The sequence below is a fragment of the Rana temporaria genome, chromosome 3, assembly GCF_905171775.1.
Source record: "Rana temporaria chromosome 3, aRanTem1.1, whole genome shotgun sequence".
NCBI classification, from domain to species: Eukaryota; Metazoa; Chordata; class Amphibia; order Anura; family Ranidae; genus Rana; species Rana temporaria.
Genome location: NC_053491.1, coordinates 127,753,456 through 127,774,948, shown reverse-complemented (window position 1 = coordinate 127,774,948; position 21,493 = coordinate 127,753,456). Strand labels below are relative to the sequence as shown.

Genomic DNA, 21,493 nt, shown 5'->3' with positions numbered 1-21,493 from the left:
CCCGGGCACATTCATTCCAGGACAATACAGTGTCCTGGAATGAAACTGACACAGCCACCCCCGAGCCAATCTGATGCCCCCAAAAAAGGCTGCCACATCACCGCTTTACTCACTGACAGTACTTGTCCTGGCCGGGAATGCCTGGGGGAGCACAATCCCGCCCCCTGATTGTGATTGGAGAAATCATAAATCCCGCTTTTGTGTCCAATCACTGTGCTGTGATTCGTTACAGCACAAGCTGATTTTTGGGAAGGGAGGGTGTCCCCGAATGGTAGTTTGAAAATGTGGTCACCCTATATGGGGCATTGTAAAACTCTGACATTCACAGACATGACTAAGCAAGTTCCTGAACAACTGGAGGGCCATAGTTTGAAGACCCATGATCTACACTCTTCTCTACATCCATTCAAGTGCTGAATTTTAAAGTTGTCTAAAAGTTTTTAAAAAAAGGGGATGGAGAGCTGAAATTACACTCTGCAGAGCTCAGTGAGGGGACCTCTGAGTGCTGATTGGAGGGAAAGGACACAACCCCCTTCATACAGCTCACAGGAACAGATTTGAGGTGGTCAATCAGCTGGAAGTCACTCCCGTCACCATTTTTCTCTGGGTTTTTAGGAAAACTTGTCAGAAGGGATTTATGCTGATAACAGAGGAATGAAGCAGCAGACAAAAAGGACACTTAGTGCTCTTAATAGAGACAAGTACACACTATAGAGGGATATGCTCTGTTCATATTTCATATCCGACTTTACAACCCCTTTAAATTATGCATTTCTGAAAAAGAAACATAATATTGTAAGCATTTCCAGAAATAATCATTGCGGCATATTTTTAAGGAGTGCGGTATAGGGTGAGTGTTGATGTTTCCTACACACAGCTCACTACTGCTCAACAATCCTAACAAAAAGAAACAATTCTCATTTTGTTTCTTCTTTTGCCTACTAATAAAGCGAACAAAGCAATAAGCATTTAGACATCTCAGTTTTAGAGGTTCTTGGTTGAGTCACCTTGAGCTATGACTCACACTGGTTCAAATCACATATCAAATCGGTGGCATTTGCCGGCAATGGCACCGTCCGAATCGGTGCAATGCTACATCTGCGGCGCTGCACCGATTTCAAAAAGTAGTTTCTGCACTACTTTTTATGATTTTGGCCCAAGATTTACATCGACATCTGTGCAGTTTCTGCACAGATGTCTCTGTAACCTTGGCCGAAATCGGGACTGACAAGCGGGAGTGAAATTGTGTGAGTTCAGCTGAACTCGCACGGCTTCAGTCCCGCAGCCCAGTGTGAACCTGGGCTAAAGCATGCAATTTAAGGCTGCATTCACACCTGAGCATTTTCAGCTTGTCCAACAAGCAAAATCCCATTCATTTCAATGGCACCTGTTCTCATCTGAGCGTTTTATCACCTGAAGCAAAATGCCTGAAAAACTCCTTAAGCTCAAAAAAAGAATATCTTTGGGGCCGATTACAGGCGTTTTTCTGCTTTTTACATTGGCAACCTGTACAAAATCGTGGCAAAATCACGGTAAAAATGCCACTTTAAAACGCTCAGGTGTGAATGCAATATTAAGGAGCAGTACACTACTGAATGGATGGTGAAAGACCCAGCATGTGCAATCGCATTACTGGCACAGGAAATTCTTAATGGTTGGCTGGAGAGATATAAATATTTATAATACAGACTTGCAGAAAATCTTCCTACTAGTGCCAGAGAGGACAGTGACACCTTGTGGCAGAAGGGAGAACTGACAGACAGGCTGTACTTAGGGGGTAACTAAGCAAGGCAAATCCACAAGTCGGCCCTTGCTGTCCACAGACATGCATACTAAAATGTTATAAACACTCCTGCATATGGCAGGGTGGCTAAATACACTTTAGAGGGAACACAGAACGGCTGTACATACTGTGCAGGTAGCCTGAGGCAACCAAGTGGTGAGTAAGCCTGTTGCCCTGTCACCTCTTCCCAACTGAGGATTTGCAATCTCATCAAAATGTATCAATGACATGAATGGCTCTTGTCATGTCAGTTTACTGTAGACAGGAGTCTCTTGAGTCTGAGCCCACAGCAGCAGTCTGCTTACACATAGTGACTTTTGTTGGCCTTTGTTGCCACGGATCCCAGAAAAGCACTTATACCAATTTCAGGAGTAGTTTCTGTCATTGCTATCCCTAATATGATGAGAACTCCCAAATTGGGGAGAAGTGAACTGAAGAATGGGTTACCCAGACATTGGGTTAGTTGTCTGAAACTCCCTGTTACATAGTTACATAGTTAGTCAGGTTGAAAAAAAGACACAAGTCCATCCAGTTCAACCACAAAAAATAAAAAAAACAAAATAAAAAACACAGTAAAATCCTATACACCCAACTCCATACCCACAGTTGATCCAGAGGAAGGCAAAAAACCCCAGCAGAGCATGATCCAATTTGCTACAGCAGGGGAAAAAATTACTTCCTGATCCCCCGAGAGGCAATCGGATTTACCCAGGATCAACTTTACCTACAAATCTTAGTACTCAGTTATATTCTGTACATTTAGGAAAGAATCCAGGCCTTTCTTAAAGCAATCTACTGAGCTGGCCAGAACCACCTCTGGAGGGAGTCTGTTCCACATTTTCACAGCTCTTACTGTGAAAAAACCTTTCCGTATTTGGAGGTGAAATCTCTTTTCCTCTAGACATAAGAGTGCCCCCTTGTCCTCAGTGTTGACCGTAAAGTGAATAACCCAACACCAAGTTCACTGTATGGACCTCTTATATATTTGTACATGTTGATCATATCCCCCCTTATTCTCCTCTTCTCAAGAGTGAATAAATTTAGTTCTTCTAATCTTTCCTCATAGCTGAGCTCCTCCATGCCTCTTATCAGTTTGGTTGCCCTTCTCTGCACTTTCTCCAGTTCTCCGATATCCTTTTTGAGAACTGGTGGCCAAAACTGAACTGCATATTCCAGATGAGGTCTTACTAATGATTTGTACAGGGGCAAAATTATATCTCGGTCTCTGGAGTCCATACCTCTCTTAATACAAGAAAGGACTTTGCTCGCTTTGGAAACCGCAGCTTGGCATTGCATGCCATTATTGAGCTTATGATCAACTAAAACCCCCAGATCTTTCTCCACTACAGATCCCCCCAGTTGTACTCCCCCTAGTATGTATGATGTATGCAAAGTATTAATGCTGTAAAGCATTAATGCGCAGTGTAGGTGGTTTACAAATAGCTGTAATGTCATACAGCCCTGACAGCACTAGGTATTCTCTTTGGAGCTGTCAGGGCTGTACGAATAACAGTACTTTTTCATTAGAGCCTTCTGCAAATGACTCCTGTTGTCAGTAGCGGGTGCTTTGCAAACAGCCTTAACATATTAGTTTGGAGCGTTACCATTTAATAGGTGTCAAAAGTGTCAGATTCTTGCAAGATTGAGATAAAAAAAGTGGATTAAAAAAGAATTCACCCTTACACCTACTATAGTCCACATCTTTCTTTAATTCAAAGTAAGTTTAACCGTTTCCGGACCAGCCGTCGCAGTTATACTGCGGCAGGTTGGCTCCCCTGCACAAACCGTCGTAGCTGTACGTTGGCTCTTTAAGATGCCACCAGCGGCGTGTGCCCGCAACATGTCCCCGAAGCCGATGCATGTGCTCAGCGGGGGCACAATGACCGCCGGGCACCCGCGATCGCTCGTGACAGAGCGAGAACTGGGATCTGTGTGTGTAAACACACAAATACCGGTTCTGTCAGGGTAGAGGAGAGAGATTGTGTATTCATACCAAGTATGAACACCGACCTCTCTCCTCCCCTAGTCTGTCCTATCCCCCCCAGTTAGAACACATCTAGGGAACACCGTTAACCTCTTCCCTGCCAGTGACATTTATACAGTAATCGGTGCATTTTTATAGCACTGATTACTGTATAAATGTCAATTGTCCCAAAAAATAAAAAAGAGATGTGTAAAAAGAAAAGTTTGTGTTATCATTCATATTCTCTAAAAAATGGCCAAGAAATCAAATTCTGCCATGTAAACTTATGAGCACAACTGGAAAAAACAAAAAACAAACAAAACATAGAAATACCTTCTTCTTTTTTTTCTATTTTTATAAGTGAAAACAGAAAACTGACCACAATGAGATGGATGTACCCTCATGCCCAGTTTGAAATAGGACAGCAGGGGGACTGGCCGGATTACCAGGTACTTTCCACAAAGGGAGCAATACAAAGACCTTTTAACCCAAGTGCTTGATACAACAGGCACACATATCAGAAATATAAAATGTTTGAGTAACATATTCTTTAAGCTGTAAGTAAGCAGACCAGATATTCTATTTGCATGAAAGGTCTGCTTTAAGAGAAAAAAACAGCACAGTTTAACTGCTGAGTCAGAACCAAAACCTGAACTAAATATAAATCCCAGCAACTGTTCTATTTAAACAATATATTTACATGTCTCTGCTGTCATGAAAATTAAAACATGCAAGAGATTTATTTCTTGCGTAAGGGATGGGGGGGGGGGGGGGACATTGAATCATCCTTTCATGATTCATAATGACTTAAAAAAAATCTTATACCATAACTATATAAAAACATGCAAAATGGTTATGCTTACAGTATATGTAAACCCCTTAAAAAAAATCCATTCTGTTTAAAATAGAAGTGCAAGGCAAAATATTTGTGTATAGATTTAACCTCTTGCCACCCACCCGCCCACATTACATTTACTGCAGATGTGCAGCACAGCCAGGCTGGGCGACATGCCATATTTGTCGCAGCCTTTCTTCCGGGTTTGGGGAGAGCATGCATGTACCCCCTGCTGACTCATGCTACGATTAGACACAACATGGGTTTGGGAGCAGATTTCAGCCAATGATTTTGGCTGAAACCTGCAGAGTGGCTGTGGCCAATCGCAGCACAGAGTTCTGTGCCGACAAAACCCAGAACTCGATCTGTCTCTTTCTTCTGCCTGAATCAACTCTGGGTGCAGGGAGAAATGCAGTGTTGATTTTGCCGACTAAAACATTTGTCTACTAGATGAATACTATTTCAGTAGACTAAAACAATTGAGATGACTAAAATACGATTAAAACTAAATGGTATTTTAGTCAAAAGAATATGACTAAAACTAAATTGAAATTTGACGTCAAAACAAACACTGGCCTGTAAGTTCATGTTCAAACCTCAATACTATAAATAATAACATATTTGATTTTTCACTCCAGCAGTATATGAAAGAGTTTGGAAATTGTAGAGAAATGCTTAAATAATGCATTACAATTTAACTACACCCATTCGATTTTAGATGACTAAAATGTACTGGATATTTAGTCGACTAAATATGACTAAAATAATTGCAGAAGACTAAAACGCTAAGACTAAATCAAAATTTGCTGCCAAAATTAACACTAAAGGTCTGTTAGTAAAAGCAGCACACAATTAAAGTGATTGTAAACTATCACCTTTTAAAACAATCAATTCAATGTAAAATAGAAATGAAAGACAAAATTTTTTTATAGATTTAAAAATCTATTATAAATACCTTTCCCTTATTTTTTTTTTTTTTTTTTATAAGTGATCATATTAACTCTGTTCTCAGATGCACACGAGCTGGGGGAGAAGAAGCAGCAGTAGCAGCAGCAGCAGCAGCAGCAGCATACTGAGCATTAGATTAGGGACGAGCTTTATGTTTGAGTCGAACTCATGTTCGTCGAACAGCGAACAATTTTGGGGTGTTCACGACAAATTCGAAAAGCCGCAGAACACCCTTTAAAAGTCTATGGGAGAAATCAAAAGTGCTAATTTTAAAGGTTACTATACAAGTTATTGTCATAAAACATGTTTGGGGACCTGGGTCCTGCCCCAGGGGACATGGATCAATGCAAAAAAAAGTTTTAAAAACAGCTGTTTTTTCGGGAGCAGTGATTTTAATAATGCTTGAAGTGAAACAATAAAAGTGAAATATTCCTTTTAATTTCATACCTGTGGGGTGTCTATAGTGTGCCTGTAAAGTAGTGCATGTTTCCCACGCTTAGAAAAGGTCCCTGCACAACATTTCTAAAGAAAAGTCATTTAAAACTACTAGCAGCTATAATGAATTGTCGGGTCCCGGCAATACATATAAAAGTCATTGAAAAAAAAAAAAAAACAGCATGGGGTTCCCCCTTAATCCATTACCAGGCCCTTTGGGTCTGGTATGAATATTAATGGGAACCCTGCGCCATTTTTTTTAAATGGGGTGTAGTTCCCCCCAAAAATGCATAATAAACCACCATTCTTTAGTCTAACCAATAATAGAAATAATTGAATTTAAAATCTGTTTATTGTATACACAACCTTAAAGTAAAAGCAAATACACACAAGAAAGAATTGTTATTATAGAAATAATCATGTAACATTACGGTGCGTTACTGAATGAAGATGCAAAATTGGAGGTATACTAAATGAAAATTTAAGATAGGAGGTATCTCTATAAAACAGAAATTCATCCATCAGAGCTGCTGTTTAGGCAATTGTTGTATTTGAAAACAAGACGTGGCTAGAAGGGTAAAATGTCTCTAACACGCGTTGTATTCCACACACTTTGAGGGGTCAGTGGAAAAATACTTCTGGCAAACTGTCATTAGCCTTTTCAAACCCTAAAGAGAGGGAATAAAAGGGGAACAAATTATAAAAAAAACATACTAAAGGAAACATAACCAACCAAGTACCAATAGAAGTAAAACAAATGTCCAAAATCCTTAGCAGTAAATTTTAGATGAAATACAGTGTAGAGAATTGTCATTCTATTGATCAGTCCAGATGTTTAAAAAGAAAAATACAGAGCTAAAAAGTTTTTCTAGAACATTCGGGCCAGGTTCACACTGGTGCGACAAACACTCCGACTTTGAGAGTACATGTCGCATGACGTGTATAAATCAATGGTTCCCTATGAGAGCAGTCTTAACTGGTCCGACACAAGTTGGTCCGACTTTGGAAAAAAGGTTCCTGCACTACTTTGGTTCGACTTACAGCGAGTATAAAAAAAAAAAAGTCTACACACTCCTGTTAAAATGTCAGATTTCTGTGATGTAAAAAAATGAGAAATTATTTCAGAACTTTCCCCACCTTTATGTCACCTATAAAGCGTACAACTCAATTGAAAATCAAAACTGAAATCTTTTTGGTGGGAATAAAAAAATAAAAATAATGTGATGGCACAAGTGTGGGATGTAGCCGTTTTCAGAATTAAGCAATCACATTCAAACTTATGTTAAATAGGTGTCAGTACACAAGTGCCTCTGATTAACCCCAAATAAATTTCAGCTGCTCTAGTAGGTCTTTCCTGGCAATTTCTTAGTCAAATCCTACAGAAGAAGCCATGGTCCGCAGGGAACATCCAAAGCATCAGAGGGATCTTTTTGTTAAAAGGCATCAGTCGGGAGAAGGGTAGAATTTCCAAGGCATTAGATATACCATGGAACATAGTGAAGACAGTCATCAAGTGGAGAAATTATGGCACAACAGTGACATTACCAAGAACTGGACATCCCTCCAGGTCTTGGTAAGATGAGAAGAAAACTGGTCAGGGAGGATGCCAATAGGCCTACAACAACATTAAAGGAGCTGCAGGAATATCTGGCAAGTACTGGCTGCATGGTACATGTTACAACAATCTCCCGTATTCTTCATATGTCTGGGCTTTGGGGTAGAGTGGCAAGACGGAAGCCTTTCTTACGAAGAAAAACGTCCAAGCCGGGCTAAATTCTGCAAAAACACATCTGAAGTCTCCCAAACGCATGTGGGAAAATGTGGTATGGTCTGATGAAACCAAGGTTGAACTTTTTGGCCATCATTTCAAAAGATATGTTTGGTGCAAAAGCACTGCACATCACCAAAACACCACCATACCTGTGAAGCATGGTGGTGGCAGCATCATTTGGGGCTGTTTTTCTTCAGCTGGAACAGGGGCCTTGGGCTCCATTCACACTAAAGCGTTTTTTGATGCATTTTGCAGAAATGCAGGGAAATTTTTTAACATGTTCACATCAATGCTTTTTTGTACCTTTGCATTTTGGAAAGGGTCGGGGACTTATTTTTCTGCAAAAAGCAGCGTTTTGCATGTAATAGAATTCAATGGACCCGCATCCAAAACACAAGTACCGCGTTTTACCACGATTCACGTTTTTTTTAACCTGTTTATAGCTGGTTGTTAAAGGAAATGTAAAAAAAAAAAAAAAACTCCCCAAAAAAACGCAAATTGCGGTAAAAACGTGTGTAAAAAAACGCAGCAAGCACCGCAAAAACGCTCAAAAGCAATATGCATAGGTGTGAAATCGAGCCTTAGTCAAGGTAGCATGAATTATGAGCAGTTCCAAAAAACAGTCAATATTGACACAAACCTTTTGTATCACACCTTGCCCCATCTTATTAGTTTGTAAGATCTTTTGAGAAGGGCCTTATTAAATCTCTTGTATTTTATGGCATTGTAACTGTATTGTCTCCCTTTTATATTGTAAAGCGCTGCCCAAATTGTTGGTGCTACTTAAAGCGGGAGTTCACCCGAATTTTTTTTTTTTAACATTAGATTGAGGCTAATTAGGCGAAGCAGAATCGGGTGGTTTTTTTTTTAAATCAATGTAGTACTTACCGTTTAAGATATAGATGTTCTCCGTGGCTTCCGGGTATGATCTTCGGGACTGGGTGTTCCTATTTGATTGACAGCCTTCAGACGGTCGCATACAGCGCGTCACGAGTTGCCGAACGTCGGTGCGGCTCTATACGGCGCCTGCGCACCGACGTTCGGCTACTTTCGGGAACTCGTGACGCGCTGTATGCGACCGTCGGAAGACTGTCAATCAAATAGGAACGCCCAGTCCCGCAGCCCATACCCAGAAGCGGCGGAGAACATCTATCTCTAAAACGGTAAGTACTGCATTGATTTAAAAAAAAAAAAAAAAACACGATTCTGCTTCGCCTAATTAGCCTCAATCTAATGTTAAAAATTTATTTTTTTGGGTGAACCTCCACTTTAAATCCAGTATAATAATAAATAATAATAATAATGGGGAGGGAATATTTAAAATGTCAAATTGTTAGTTTGCCTTCCCTTCTAATCTAATACCAAAAAAGAAAAAGAAAAAAGGGTATAAGTCCGATTCCAGTCCAATCATACTAATGAAACAGGATTCCTGATTATTTGTTACAGGCATCTCTGCCAGCATAGCATGAAAGTACACATCTAAGTATTGCGTTACTGTTACTGGTTAAGAGTAGATTATGAATGTATGGGAAGAGAATAACTTTACCACCTGAGACTTTATTTCGGTTACAGCTATAAAATCTAATGATTCCTGTTCCTGAAGCGTTTAATGTCTCAACAATTAAACTAGGTTTACGCCAGTGGAATTTTTTATTAGCACTTTTGATATGTGCTTGTTTTGGCATGGTATCTTTGCATGGGCTTGGAGCTTTATATTAAATAGTAAAAGCCTTAAAATCATGGTGTTCCAAGGATAAAGAAAACCATTTAATTTAGTCTCCATTTGATGTGTTAGAGAATAAAAGGGCCAAACATTGTTATTAAGAAATGATTGCATATTATTAAGGAATATGCTTGATCACAAATCTTCTTATTTAACAGGGCTAAGTTTATGTAGCTGCATTCCCAGAATATCACAAAAAAGTTTATAATGTTGGATTAGGCATGGCAGACACAAATTAATAAGTAAATGGCTGCCACAGATGATGAATAAAATTCTTATATTATCCATAGGTGTGCTAAACTGCAAAGTGTTTGCATCACTGGTGTTAAAAGTTCTATTTCCAATCATGTGCTGTAACTAAAGCTCAGAAGAGGTGATGGGGTCTGCACAATACAACATAGGGATTTATATGGGGGGATGGGATCTGCACAACACAGTATATGTACAGTGCCTTGAAAAAGTATTCATACCCCTTGAAATTTTCCACATTTTGTCATGTTGCAACCAAAAATGTAACTGTATTTTATTGTGATTTTATGTGATCAAACGATAAATGGTTTTCAACATTTTTTACAAATAAAATATCAATACTTTGTAGAACTACCTTTCGCTGCAATTACAGCTGTAAGTCTTTTTGAGTATGTCTCTACCAGCTTTTCACATCTAGAGAGTGACATTTTTGCCCATTCTTCTATGCAAATTAGCTCAAGCTCTGTCAGACTGGATGGAGAGCGTCCGTGAACAGCAATTATCAAGTCTTGCCACAGATTATCAATTGGATTTAGGTCTGAACTTTGACTGGGCCATTCTTTACCATGAATACGCTTTGATCTAAGCCATTCTATTGCAGCTCTGGTTGTATGTTTAGGGTCATTGTCCTGCTGGAAGTTGAATCTCTGCCCCAAGTGGACTCTATTTACTAACTAGATGACTTCTAAAGGCCATTGGCTCAATTCGATTTTAGTTAGGGGAATCAGAGTAAAATGGGAGCTGAATACATATGCATGCCACACCTTTCAGATATTTATTTGTAAAAAATTATGAAAATCATTTATTATTTTCCTTTCCAATTATGTGCCACTTTGTGTTGGTCTATCACATACAATCCAAATAAAATACATTTACGTTTTTGGTGGTAACATTACAAAATGTGGAAAATTTCATGGGCATGAATACTTTTTCAAGGTACTGTATATACTGTATATGACTGGCGGTCCGCCAGCTCAGCGGGAGATCTCTCCACTGAGCCGGCGGACAGGTCCCTCTCTGCTCACTGAGCGGGGAGGGGCTTGTGCAGCACCGCTGTCTCCTATGGAGAGATCGGACGAAAATGGACAGCATGTCAGTTTTCATCAGATCTCACCCGATCCGATATGGAGGGATGGCGACGTATCGACATCAGTCTGATTTTAGAGGATCGGGTCGGACGGCAGCGGACATGTCTCCGCTGACATCCGATGCTCCACAGAGAAGTATGGAGCAGCCGTTCAGGTTTGCCTGACAGTTTTGTCGGTGGACCTGAACAGGTCACCATTACAAGCAATTCTTTTTTTATATCTGTACACATCCGAGAAATTCTTCACCTGTCAAAAGCACCCTTTATAAACTTGTACAGAAGGCAAATGTTTTTATTTTGTGAGCGAAAAACACAAAAATGCCTAGCAAACAACATTAAAAATTTAACAATTTTGGCATGAACATGATTTAGAATCACGCAGCAACCAGACTTTGACATGGTAGACCAACAATGTCTTTCACTATAAAAACATTATAAAGGAGAATAACCTAAAAAAAAAAAAAATGTTTAACACCTTTCTTCTTATTTCTATATCAGTGGAAAGTAGTTAAGATGTCTTAACGCCATCCTGCCAATGGTACGCAGACAAGCGGCCTCACGGAAGTGGGCCTCTTCCTGTAAGGCTGCATATCGGTGTACTCGTCTTCGTGTTGGGAAGCGTGCCGCACAGTTTGCTTCCAACACAGAGACCAGGCTCTCACGAGAGCCCAGGGTCTAGTACCAACAATAAGGACCTGGGACTTGATTGCTGTAATAGCCTCCAATTGGCTATCACAGTGATCACTCACTTTGCAGCCCACCCCTGTGCATACTTTCTCTTCTGAATGGAGAGAAATGCACATTGTATCTTCCTCTCCTTGCAGATAAGGGTCAAAAGGTCAGGGTAAGTATATTTTAGGTAGGATAAAAAAAAAAAAAAAAACACACACACACACACACACAAAGGTATAATTCATCTGGATACACAAAGTAGTTATTGTAATATGTAAAGTTTTACCAACATGTGCCAAAATTCAAAATTGTGTTCAGGTGTTAGATTTTGTTTTATTACCAGTCACCAAGGGGTTAAAGGTTTGAGAAATGTATTATTCGCAAAACAAGGGATATGTAGCTCACAGATCGTATTATAACTCATGCCTTCAACGGATGTGCAACTCATACATATATTTTATTCAAGCCTTTTAGGATCAGTTTGCTAAGCAAACTAATCTTAAAAGGCAGATTTTGGATGCATAGCAGGGGAAAGCAGATTATATAGATTACCTGAATGTATTTTCTTTGCGTTTCATCATTCAAAACATGGGCTACGTGTTTGGAGAAAATCTTTTCACGACCAGTACGAGCGTGGATACCAACCATGGTTACACCAATAGGCCAAGGGGCATTGCCAATTGCCATCTGAAGATAGGCATCATTTGCCTGTGGTTAAACAAACAAACAAAAGAACCGGAAACATCAGATTGGTTTAGATGCTTAAATGTAGAGCAAAGGATGAAATCATAATAAACTACAACTAGCCAGGGAGGTCAAATGTAGGGGACAATCACATACACACAAACTGAATGCAAACTTTCAGTGCACCTCAGTTGTGAACCTTCCCATGAAACTTATTTTTGGCATTCCCTCCAGACAGTTACTCAACAGTCTTGTTCATTGTTACTTTTGTGGTTTCACTTGGGCACAAAGGCCACGCTTAAGCTGATAAACTTTAACACAAAAAAAAAAAAAAAAAAAAAGAAGTACAGTTCATAGTTTTCAAAACACTGATGCCTAAATATAGTTGGAGCTTGCCACAAAGAGGTATACTACATCTATGATGTGCAGCGCACCATGACTGCAGGTATTGTGTCATTTCAGTTTCTCCTTTACATCGTAATAAAAGTATATTACACCTGCCTGAAAGAGCAAATAAAAAAGGTTCCAAATGCTGCATGATGAACAGCCAAATATACAGTATCTCACAAAAGTGAGTACATCCCCTCACATTTTTGTAAATATTTTATTATATATTTTCATGTGACAACACTGAAGAAATTACACTTTTCTCAAATGTAAAGTACCGTACCGTATACACTCGAGTAGAAGCCAAGTTTTTCAGCCCCCTTTTTTTTTTGTAGGGCTGAAAATACCCCCCTCGGCTTATACTCGAGTCAGTGTACCTGAATTCTTGACAGGCGTAAAATGTTTTTCTTTTTAAAGCCGTGGCTTCCTCCTGGTGTTCCGTGATAGACGTCCTCTTGTCCGGTGATGAAAGAATGCCCGCGATTGGCAGAACACCGAACACAGTGGGCCAGATCCACGAAGCGCGGCGCTTCTCTCCGTCCGGCGTAGTAGTGTATCTCAGATACACTACGCCGCCGTAACTTACTTTTTTTTTTGTATCCTCAAAGATACAAAAGTAACTTAGGGCGCGCAATTCAAATGTATGTGATGGGGGCGTGTTTTATGTTAATACGTCGTGACCCAACGTAAATGACTTTTTTTTTTTAACGGACCATGCGCCGTCTGTGGGGGTATCCCAGTGCGTATGCTCGAAATTAAACCGGAACAAGCCAAATGCTTACGACGGTGACGTCATTCTATGCAAAGCCCTATTCGCGAACGACTTACGCAAACGACGTAACATTTTCAAAATTCGAAGCGGGAACGACTGCCATACTTAACATAGGATACGCCTCATATAGCAGGGGTAACTATACGCCGGAAAAAGCCGAACGCAAACAACGTAAAAAATGCGCCGGCCGGAGATACGTTCGTGGATCGCCGTATCTAGCTAATTTGCATACTCGACGCGGAATTCGACGGAAACGCCACCTAGTGGCCAGCGTAAATATGCACCTATGATCCGACGGCGTACTAAGATGTACGCCTGTCGGATCGAGCCCAGATTCCGACGTATCTTGTTTTGTGGATACAAAACAGAGATACGACAGGGGAACTTTGAATTTACGCGGCGTATCCATAGATACGGCGGCGTAATTCGTTTGAGGATCTGGCCCAGTGTCTGCTAGGAAACTGAGTCCAAGGATGAGAGGACCTCCGTGATAGGCGGAACACAGTGTCAAATGCCTATCACGGAACGCCAGGAGGAAGCGGCGATTTAAAAAAAATGGACGCCTGTCAAGATTTCAGGTACTTGGGCACAGTGAGACTGCAATGGGCACAGTGAGGTATGGCACAGTGAGACTGCAATGGGCACAGTAAGGTATGGAACAGTGAGGTATGGCACAATGAGACTGCAATGGGCACAGTGAGGTATGGCACAGTGAGACTGCAATGGGCAAAGTGAGGTAGCAAATGGGCAGTGAGGTGTGCAAATGGGTATTGTTGACCCCCTTTTATGCTTACAGTAGCTGCTGCATTCTCACCCTAGGCTTATACTCGAGTCAATACGTTTTCCCAGTTTTTTTGTAGCAAAATGATGTCCTCGGCTTATACTCGAGTATATACGGTAATGAGTGTACAGCTTGTATAACAGTGGTGTCATGTGACTTTTTCGTGTTACAAGGTCTCAGGTGTAAATGGGGAGCAGGTGTGTTAAATTTGGTGTTATCGCCCTCACTGTCTCATACTGGTCACTGGAAGTTCAACATGGCACCTCATGGCAAAGAACTCTCTGAGGATCTAAAAAAAAAAAAAAAAAATAACTGTTGCTCTACATAAAGATGGCTTAGGCTATTATGAAGAACTGAGCTGCAGCATGGTGGCAAAGACCATACAGTGGTTTAACAGGGCAGGTTCCACTCAGAACAGGCCTCGCCATGGTCGACCAAAGAAGTTGAGCGCACATGCTCAGCGTTATAAATAGACGTATGAGTGCTTTGCTTTGCTGCAGAGGTTGAAGGGGTGGGGAGGTCAGCCTGTCAGTGCTCAGACCATATGCCGCACACTGCATCAAATTGGTCTGCATAGCTGTCGTCCAAGAAGCCTCTTCTAAAGATGATGCACAAGAAAGCCTGCAGTTTGCTGAAGACATGTGGACTAAGGACATGGATTACTGGAACCATGTCCTGTGGTCTGATGAGACCAAGATAACCTTATTTGGTTCAGGTGGTGTTAAGCGTGTGTGGCGGTAACCAGGTGAGGAGTACAAAAACAAGTGTGTCTTGCCTACAGTCAAGCATGGTGGTGGGAGGGTCATGGTCTGGGGGCTGCATGAGTGCTGTCGGCGTTCTAACAATATGGATCCCCTATCAGATAGTGCCCAGCCTGGGTTGCGCATGTGCAATCGGAGATCACGGAAATCTCCGAGAATGAACACCTGTTCCATCAGCTGTAGTTGGAGCATGCGCAGTTAACACACCGATTGCTCCCGATGCTTATCCACGCCGCTCGCTCTATCAGATGGGGGACCCATCAAGATAGAACAGCGCTGGCCGCGCTCAAATACAGCAAGGGGTGGATGTTTCCAAGGGGCAGGTGTATTATGCTTATCCACGCCGCTGATAGAACAGCGCTCACTCAATACAGCAAGGGGCGGATGTTTCTAAGGGGCGGGTGTATTATGCTTATCCACGTCGCTCACTGATAGAACAGCGCTCACTCAATACAGCAAGGGGCGGATGGTTTTATCAAAGGGGCGGATATGATTATAAGAGGCCGCGCTCACTGAATACAAGAAATTTATGATGGCCAGCCTCAAATGGGCGGGTGCTTTTCTGAAATGCTCGGCCAGCGCTGTTCTATCAGCGAGCGGCGTGGATAAGCATAATACACCCGCCCCTTAGAAAAAAACATCCGCCCCTTGCTGTATTTAAGCACGGGCAGCGCTGTTCTATCTTGATGGATACCCCATCCGATAAGCATCGAGCGCAAGCGGCGTGTTAACTGCGCATGCTCCAACTACAGCTGATGGAACAGATGTTCATTCTGAGATTTTCGTGATCTCCGATTGCGCATGCGCAGTCCAGGCCGGGCACTATCTGATGGGGGACCCATAATGATAAAACACTGTCACTGGGGAACTACAGTTCATTGATGGAACCATGAATGCCAACAGAGAATTCCAACATGAGAACGACCTCAAACACACTAAAGAAGCTGAGGATAAAGGTGATGGACTGGCCAAGCATGTCTCCAGACCTAAACCCTTTTGAGCATCTGTGGGACATTCTCAAAACAGAAGGTGGAGGACAGCAAGGTCACCAACATCCACCAGCTCCGTGATGTCATGGAGAAGAGAAAGAGGACTCCAGTGGCAACCCGTAAAGCTCTTGTGAACTCCATGCCCAAGAGGGTTAAGGCACTGCAGGAAAATAATGGTAGCCACACAAAATATTGACACCAAGGGCCCAATTTGGACATTTTCACTTAGGGGTCTACTGACTTGTTTCCAGCAGTTTAGACATTAAAGGGGTTGTAAAGGTTTTTTTTTTATATTTCAAAATAGGTTCCTTTAAGCTAGTGCATTGTTGGTTCACTTACCTTTTCCTTCGATTTTTCTTCTAAATGTTTTTTTTTCTTTGTTTTCTTTGTCTGAATTTCTCACTTCCTGTTCCTGTTCAGTAAGCTATTCTGGTTGACTTTCCACCGCTCGGATGATGGTGGAAAGCTTACTGAGGACAAATAGGAAGTGAGAAATTCAGACAAAGAAAAAAACATTTAGAAGGGAAACTGAAAGAAAAGGTTAGTGAACCAACAATGCACTAGCTTAAAGGAACCTATTTAGAAAAAAAAAAAAAAAACCCTTTACAACCCCTTTAATGGCTGTGTGTTGAGTTAATTTTGAGGGGACAGCAAACTTACACTGTTATACAAGCTGTACACTCACTACTTTACAGTAGCAAAGTGTCATTTCTTCAGTGTTGTCACATAAAAAGATAGAACAAAATATTTACAAAAATATGAGGGGTGCACTCACTTTTGTGAGATACTGTAACTGCAGTCTAAAGAACAGCAAATGGGAAAAGTTATTTCACAGTCTAGGTCTACAACTTACATTTCTTCAGTTTAAACATTTGATATGTTTTCACTTTTCTGTTGTGAATAAAAATATGGATTTGTGAGACAAAATCCAAGCACACCACTTACCTTTACATATTCTCTTTGTAACACGTATTTTATTATATCTGTCATTGATTCTTTTATATCTGCTGGAAGGTTCTGTGTTAAAAGAAAAAAAAAAGACATTTTATATTACATACAATTAAAAATAAATATCTTCCAGGTTTCCAGCTTACTGATGTGTTATTAGATAAGACCCTGCTATCATATGTGGTCGGGGTTGCTCATCTTTCTTTATTTTTTGCCCATTTGTTTTTACACTGGATACAAAAATGTAGTAAAGCAGAAATAATAATACAGTAATACAGAATGTAAATGCCAATTTCCCCTTTATCCTGAACTGTTCTTTTCCTTGGATAATCAAGCAAACACTACAGCACCATTTTTGCACATGGGTTGGAGGTGAGGAGAGATTATTATATCTCATAGTCCTCTTTAGGCTGGGTTCACACTATTGCAAATTCGATGCAGGCTCTCCCCTCCCCTCCCGATTTGAAATTTGCATTTTAGAAGCCTGCGACTGGCTCTCAATGGAGCCGGTTCACACAGCTCTGGGGCGGCTGCGGAGTGAATTGCCCAGTAGTCCTGTGCGTCTTCTGGTCCGTTTCAGGTCTGAATTCAGCCAAAAAAAAGAAAAGATCGGACCTGAAAACGGTGAACAGGGAGACACTGGATTCCTGCTGTGAGGCACTCCGCACGAAGATGTGAACCCAGCCTTATACATAAGTAAGGCTAAATATGTTTTTGCCCATACTTCTTTTGTTGGTCATAGGAGTTTACTTACTTTTGATCTCCTGTGACCCGGAGTCAGCTGAGGGCAAGCTATTGCCTGTGGTTAGCTGACATAGTAGAGCCGCTCCAGACTCTGGAAGGATCCCGACAATATTAAGGTCATGTAGGCTGAAATGTGTAACGTGTCCATGATTTTTGGCCCTATGCATCAATAAAGCTTCATATTCTGTTTAAGAGCCTGTTGAGTGATGACCATTTTGGATGACCCCAGGCAATCTGAAATGTGATGCGATAATTCGCACTATCAATATTTTAAAAATTAATTTAAGGCCAAAGCTTTTTTCTTTTAGGGCTGTGGAAATTAACTATTAATTCATCGATTAATCTTTAATTTTTTTGATCGGTACTCACCTCTCCGCCGGCTTCCGGGCCTTCAGGGAGTTCCGTCAGACATCCGGTGATGTCACAGACAGCTATGAGTAAGCACTGATTGTAGTGCGAAACGGCAGCTGTATGCCCCTGTCTTTGCTGTGATGTGTGGTGTTTGATAACTTTTATCAATAAAAGGCAACCGAGAAGGTTTTTCCAGAGTGCGGCTGTCCAAACATTTCTTTCTACAAGATGTCACAGACACCGGCGGGGCTTGCCGTGTCCATCTGAAAGGCTCCTTTGCTGTGCCTTCATATCTGCATGTCGGCGGGACCTTACTATCTGCCACACGCAAGGGCTGTTACACTTCCCTCCATCAACCTGGGATTCTACAACCATCCACTGGGAGTTGTGATAGTTCCTTTCACGGGACATCTACATGCCAACGGACTGATGTTAACCCCTCCTCATCTGGATTCAGCAGTGGCATCGTTGTACACATACCAGTATCATACTTGGCTACATGTTTTTATGACTGCTTTTGGTACCGTTTGGTATTACTCGCACCATTTTTACAGTTTATGTAGCTATATTGATTTTATCTCCAGTGCAATATTTATTTTGTTACCTACTTGAAGACTATAAAAGTTTTAATGCTATTCCCATCGAGCGCTGCCTTTGTGTGTTTTTTTGTATCCTGCTATCCATTTTTCCAGTTGTTGGTAGCTGCACTGGGAATCAGCCTGCAAGGAGATCAGCTAAAAGTAGTTGGATCTGTATGTGCATTTTAATTAATCAAAATTAGTCGATTAATCGCTAAAAAAAAATTTGATCAGTAACAGCCCTACTTTTTTTCTTTTTTTACAAACAGGTTTTTTTTCTTTTGCCATCGGTGTCCCTTTACTTCCTATCTTGGAAACACAATAGGACGCAAGAGAATAAAAATAATAAATATAAGGGTGTGGTTGGGGGGGGGGGGGTTGGGGGGATTCTAAGCCCCATGGCAGGGGTGAATATCTGGGGGGGGGGGGCTTCACCTGGATGGAGTTAGACTGAGGCTGTTATTACACGCTGGGCTTGTATAGTGTGCGGTGGCTAAGAGTTTGTTGACTCCTTGTTCTGACAATTAACACTGTTTGAGTCTCAGCTCCAAATAGGTTTTAAGTATAAACCTGTGCAAAGCTGCTGACACGTTGGATACATGCTTCTACCTGCACAAAAACGGTTTCCTAATAAAATACCTGCTATCTGCCAAAAACATGTTTCCTGTGGAAATCACCTTCAAATGATTCATTCCCTTTCACTGAGCATCATATGTTATTTTTAATGAATATCATTCCTGTGGCTTTGGGATTGCACATCCTAAAACTGAAAACAGCCCTAGCCAAATAGAACTTGAGTCATCATTTAGATATGATTAACCCCTCTGGTGCTGTATAACCACACACACACACACACACACTATATGGAAAAAGTGAAACCCTGGTGTATATACTGCACATTAGTAATAACACTAATGATAATAATAAATTTATCTGAATAGCTGACATGTAGAAAAGAAACATACAATACATGCTATGGAAAAATATATTTGAACAGGTGAAGTGGTCTACATAGCACTGCTATCAACATCTCTGCCACGTTTGATCTTCTGTCAGCACAATGAATTGTGCCTTGTAAACCACCCTTAAAAGGTGGGAAAGCTTGAAGTAAGTATCACATGACCCTGTGCTTTTCTGTGATCTTCAAGCTTTACTTCAATCGGATTGTGGTAAAGAGGAAGATTACCTGAAATATAAACATCAAGTGATACAGGGGGAAGCTCAAGAATGAAAATGTAGGTGGAAAGCGGTGTCATTCCATTATGATAAAAGCTGTCAGTACTAAAACATTTGTATTATAACAAGTTAGCATACAACCAGCTAAACACATCTATCACTCTGTGCTGGTCTTCCTTTTGTACTAACAGCAATACAAGGGCTGCCATCTGACATCTTTCTGAAAATGCTCAGCAATCTTTGGTGTCAACATTTTCTGACACATTCACCTGGAACAACCAAGCAGAAGGCAGGCTCGCGTCATAAATCACTAATTGGATCTGCATGTCTGCCATTGAACTAGCATTTTTAGATGGGGGGGGGGGTGTGCAGCAAGAACTAGATCCATACTTCCTCAGTAAAGACTTCTCTAAACTGAACTTTAGGTTTTTAATTCATTATTTATGAATTCAACCCCTTGCATACAGAAATTAGGAAGAAATAGACATAGTATCCATTACAGAGAAATGACTGACAACTACAAACCCAACATAATAACCTACAAAATGTTGTACAAAGTATCAAGAGTTCTGCTTAACTAGAAAAGCATCAAGACCGCAGACAATAAGTGCACTAAAAAAAGGTACAATATATTATATGGCATAGAGAGGGATGCAATAATCCTCATAATTTGATTCTGATAACAGTTTTGCATACAAGATGTTGAAATTAGTTTTAAAGGATATGTAAACCCAACATTTCATATTCCTGATATGTGCCTGCTGTACCATGTACTTGTATGAGAAAGTATCCTGTTCTCTTTGTACTGCTTCTTTTGCCTGAAATCCCTGATGTTCCTACCAGTCCCTCTGCTTTTTCTATTAATATATGATCGGCGGCCTCGTCAGGTCCGGCGTCGGTGTCCTCCTCGTCGGGTGCGTCTGCGGCTTCGGTGGTGTCCTCCTCGTCGGGTCCGTTGTCCGTCTGCGGCTTCAGTGGTGTCCTCCCGGCTTCTCCCGCACTGTCTCCCCGTCGAACCGCCGCTTCCCGCGCTCAGTTTGAACGTCTCCGCCGACGTATACCGAGTGCAGTACCCTCGGCTACATTCGGCCAGGCTCGGCTTCGCTCGTGCTCACGCTCTGTGACGTTTATACGTGAGCACGAGCGTAGCCAAGCCTGGCCGAATGTAGCCGAGTGTACTGCACTCGGTATATGTCGGCGCAGGCATTCAAACTGAGCGCGGGAAGCGGGTATCGGCGTATATCACGCACCCACAATTTTCCCCTTATTTTAAGGGAAAAAAAGTGCGCGGTATACGCCGATAAATACGTTAATTGTTTTTTATATCTATATACACAAATGTTTTGCCTTTCTTTACTATTTTAAATTGAATATGTCGTTTTAAAAAGGCGAGGGTTGAGAGCAGGATCTAAAAACAGACCCAGGATCTAAAAATAATTCAGTTAAGACCAGGATCTAAAAAAAAATTTATACCTATACAGAAATGTTTTGCCTTTCATTTCTATTTTAAACTGAATGAGTTGTTTTACAAGGTGAGGGTTTACAATCACCTTAATGATATTAGGTATGAAGAACAGAAAGGTTCATGACCAATATAAAAAAAAAAAAAAAACATAACAAAAGTAGATTTTTAAAAAAAAATAACGATCAACAGGTAGGCCGCAGCTCATTGTAGAATCCCAGCATACTGTTGGTGCCGGGATCAAGTAACTCTTGTGCCCATCCCTGGGTGGCTAATGAAATGGCAGAAAACTCTGGACCCAGCATAAGACCAGGAGATGGAGCAATGAAGAGAAGAGCAGACATTAGAATGCTGGAGGGGGCCACTTGGGGAGGCAAGTCTGCCATAATGTGCA

At 41.1% G+C, this 21,493-nt stretch overlaps 1 protein-coding gene across 2 annotated transcripts in view; it reads right to left on the bottom strand.

Moving 5' to 3' along the window:
* Positions 1-6,297: 6,297 nt before the first annotated feature.
* Positions 6,298-21,493, bottom strand: part of PRPF18 (pre-mRNA processing factor 18) — a 74,607-nt gene continuing 59,411 nt past the window's right edge. For both annotated transcript variants that reach the window (XM_040343413.1, XM_040343414.1), the window contains 3 exons: positions 16,786-16,857; positions 12,019-12,174; positions 6,298-6,632 (listed from right to left, as the gene is read on the bottom strand). In XM_040343413.1, coding sequence (XP_040199347.1) covers positions 6,552-6,632; positions 12,019-12,174; positions 16,786-16,857 — 309 coding nt within the window. In that variant the 3' untranslated portion in view covers positions 6,298-6,551. The remainder of the gene's footprint in view (positions 6,633-12,018; positions 12,175-16,785; positions 16,858-21,493) is intronic.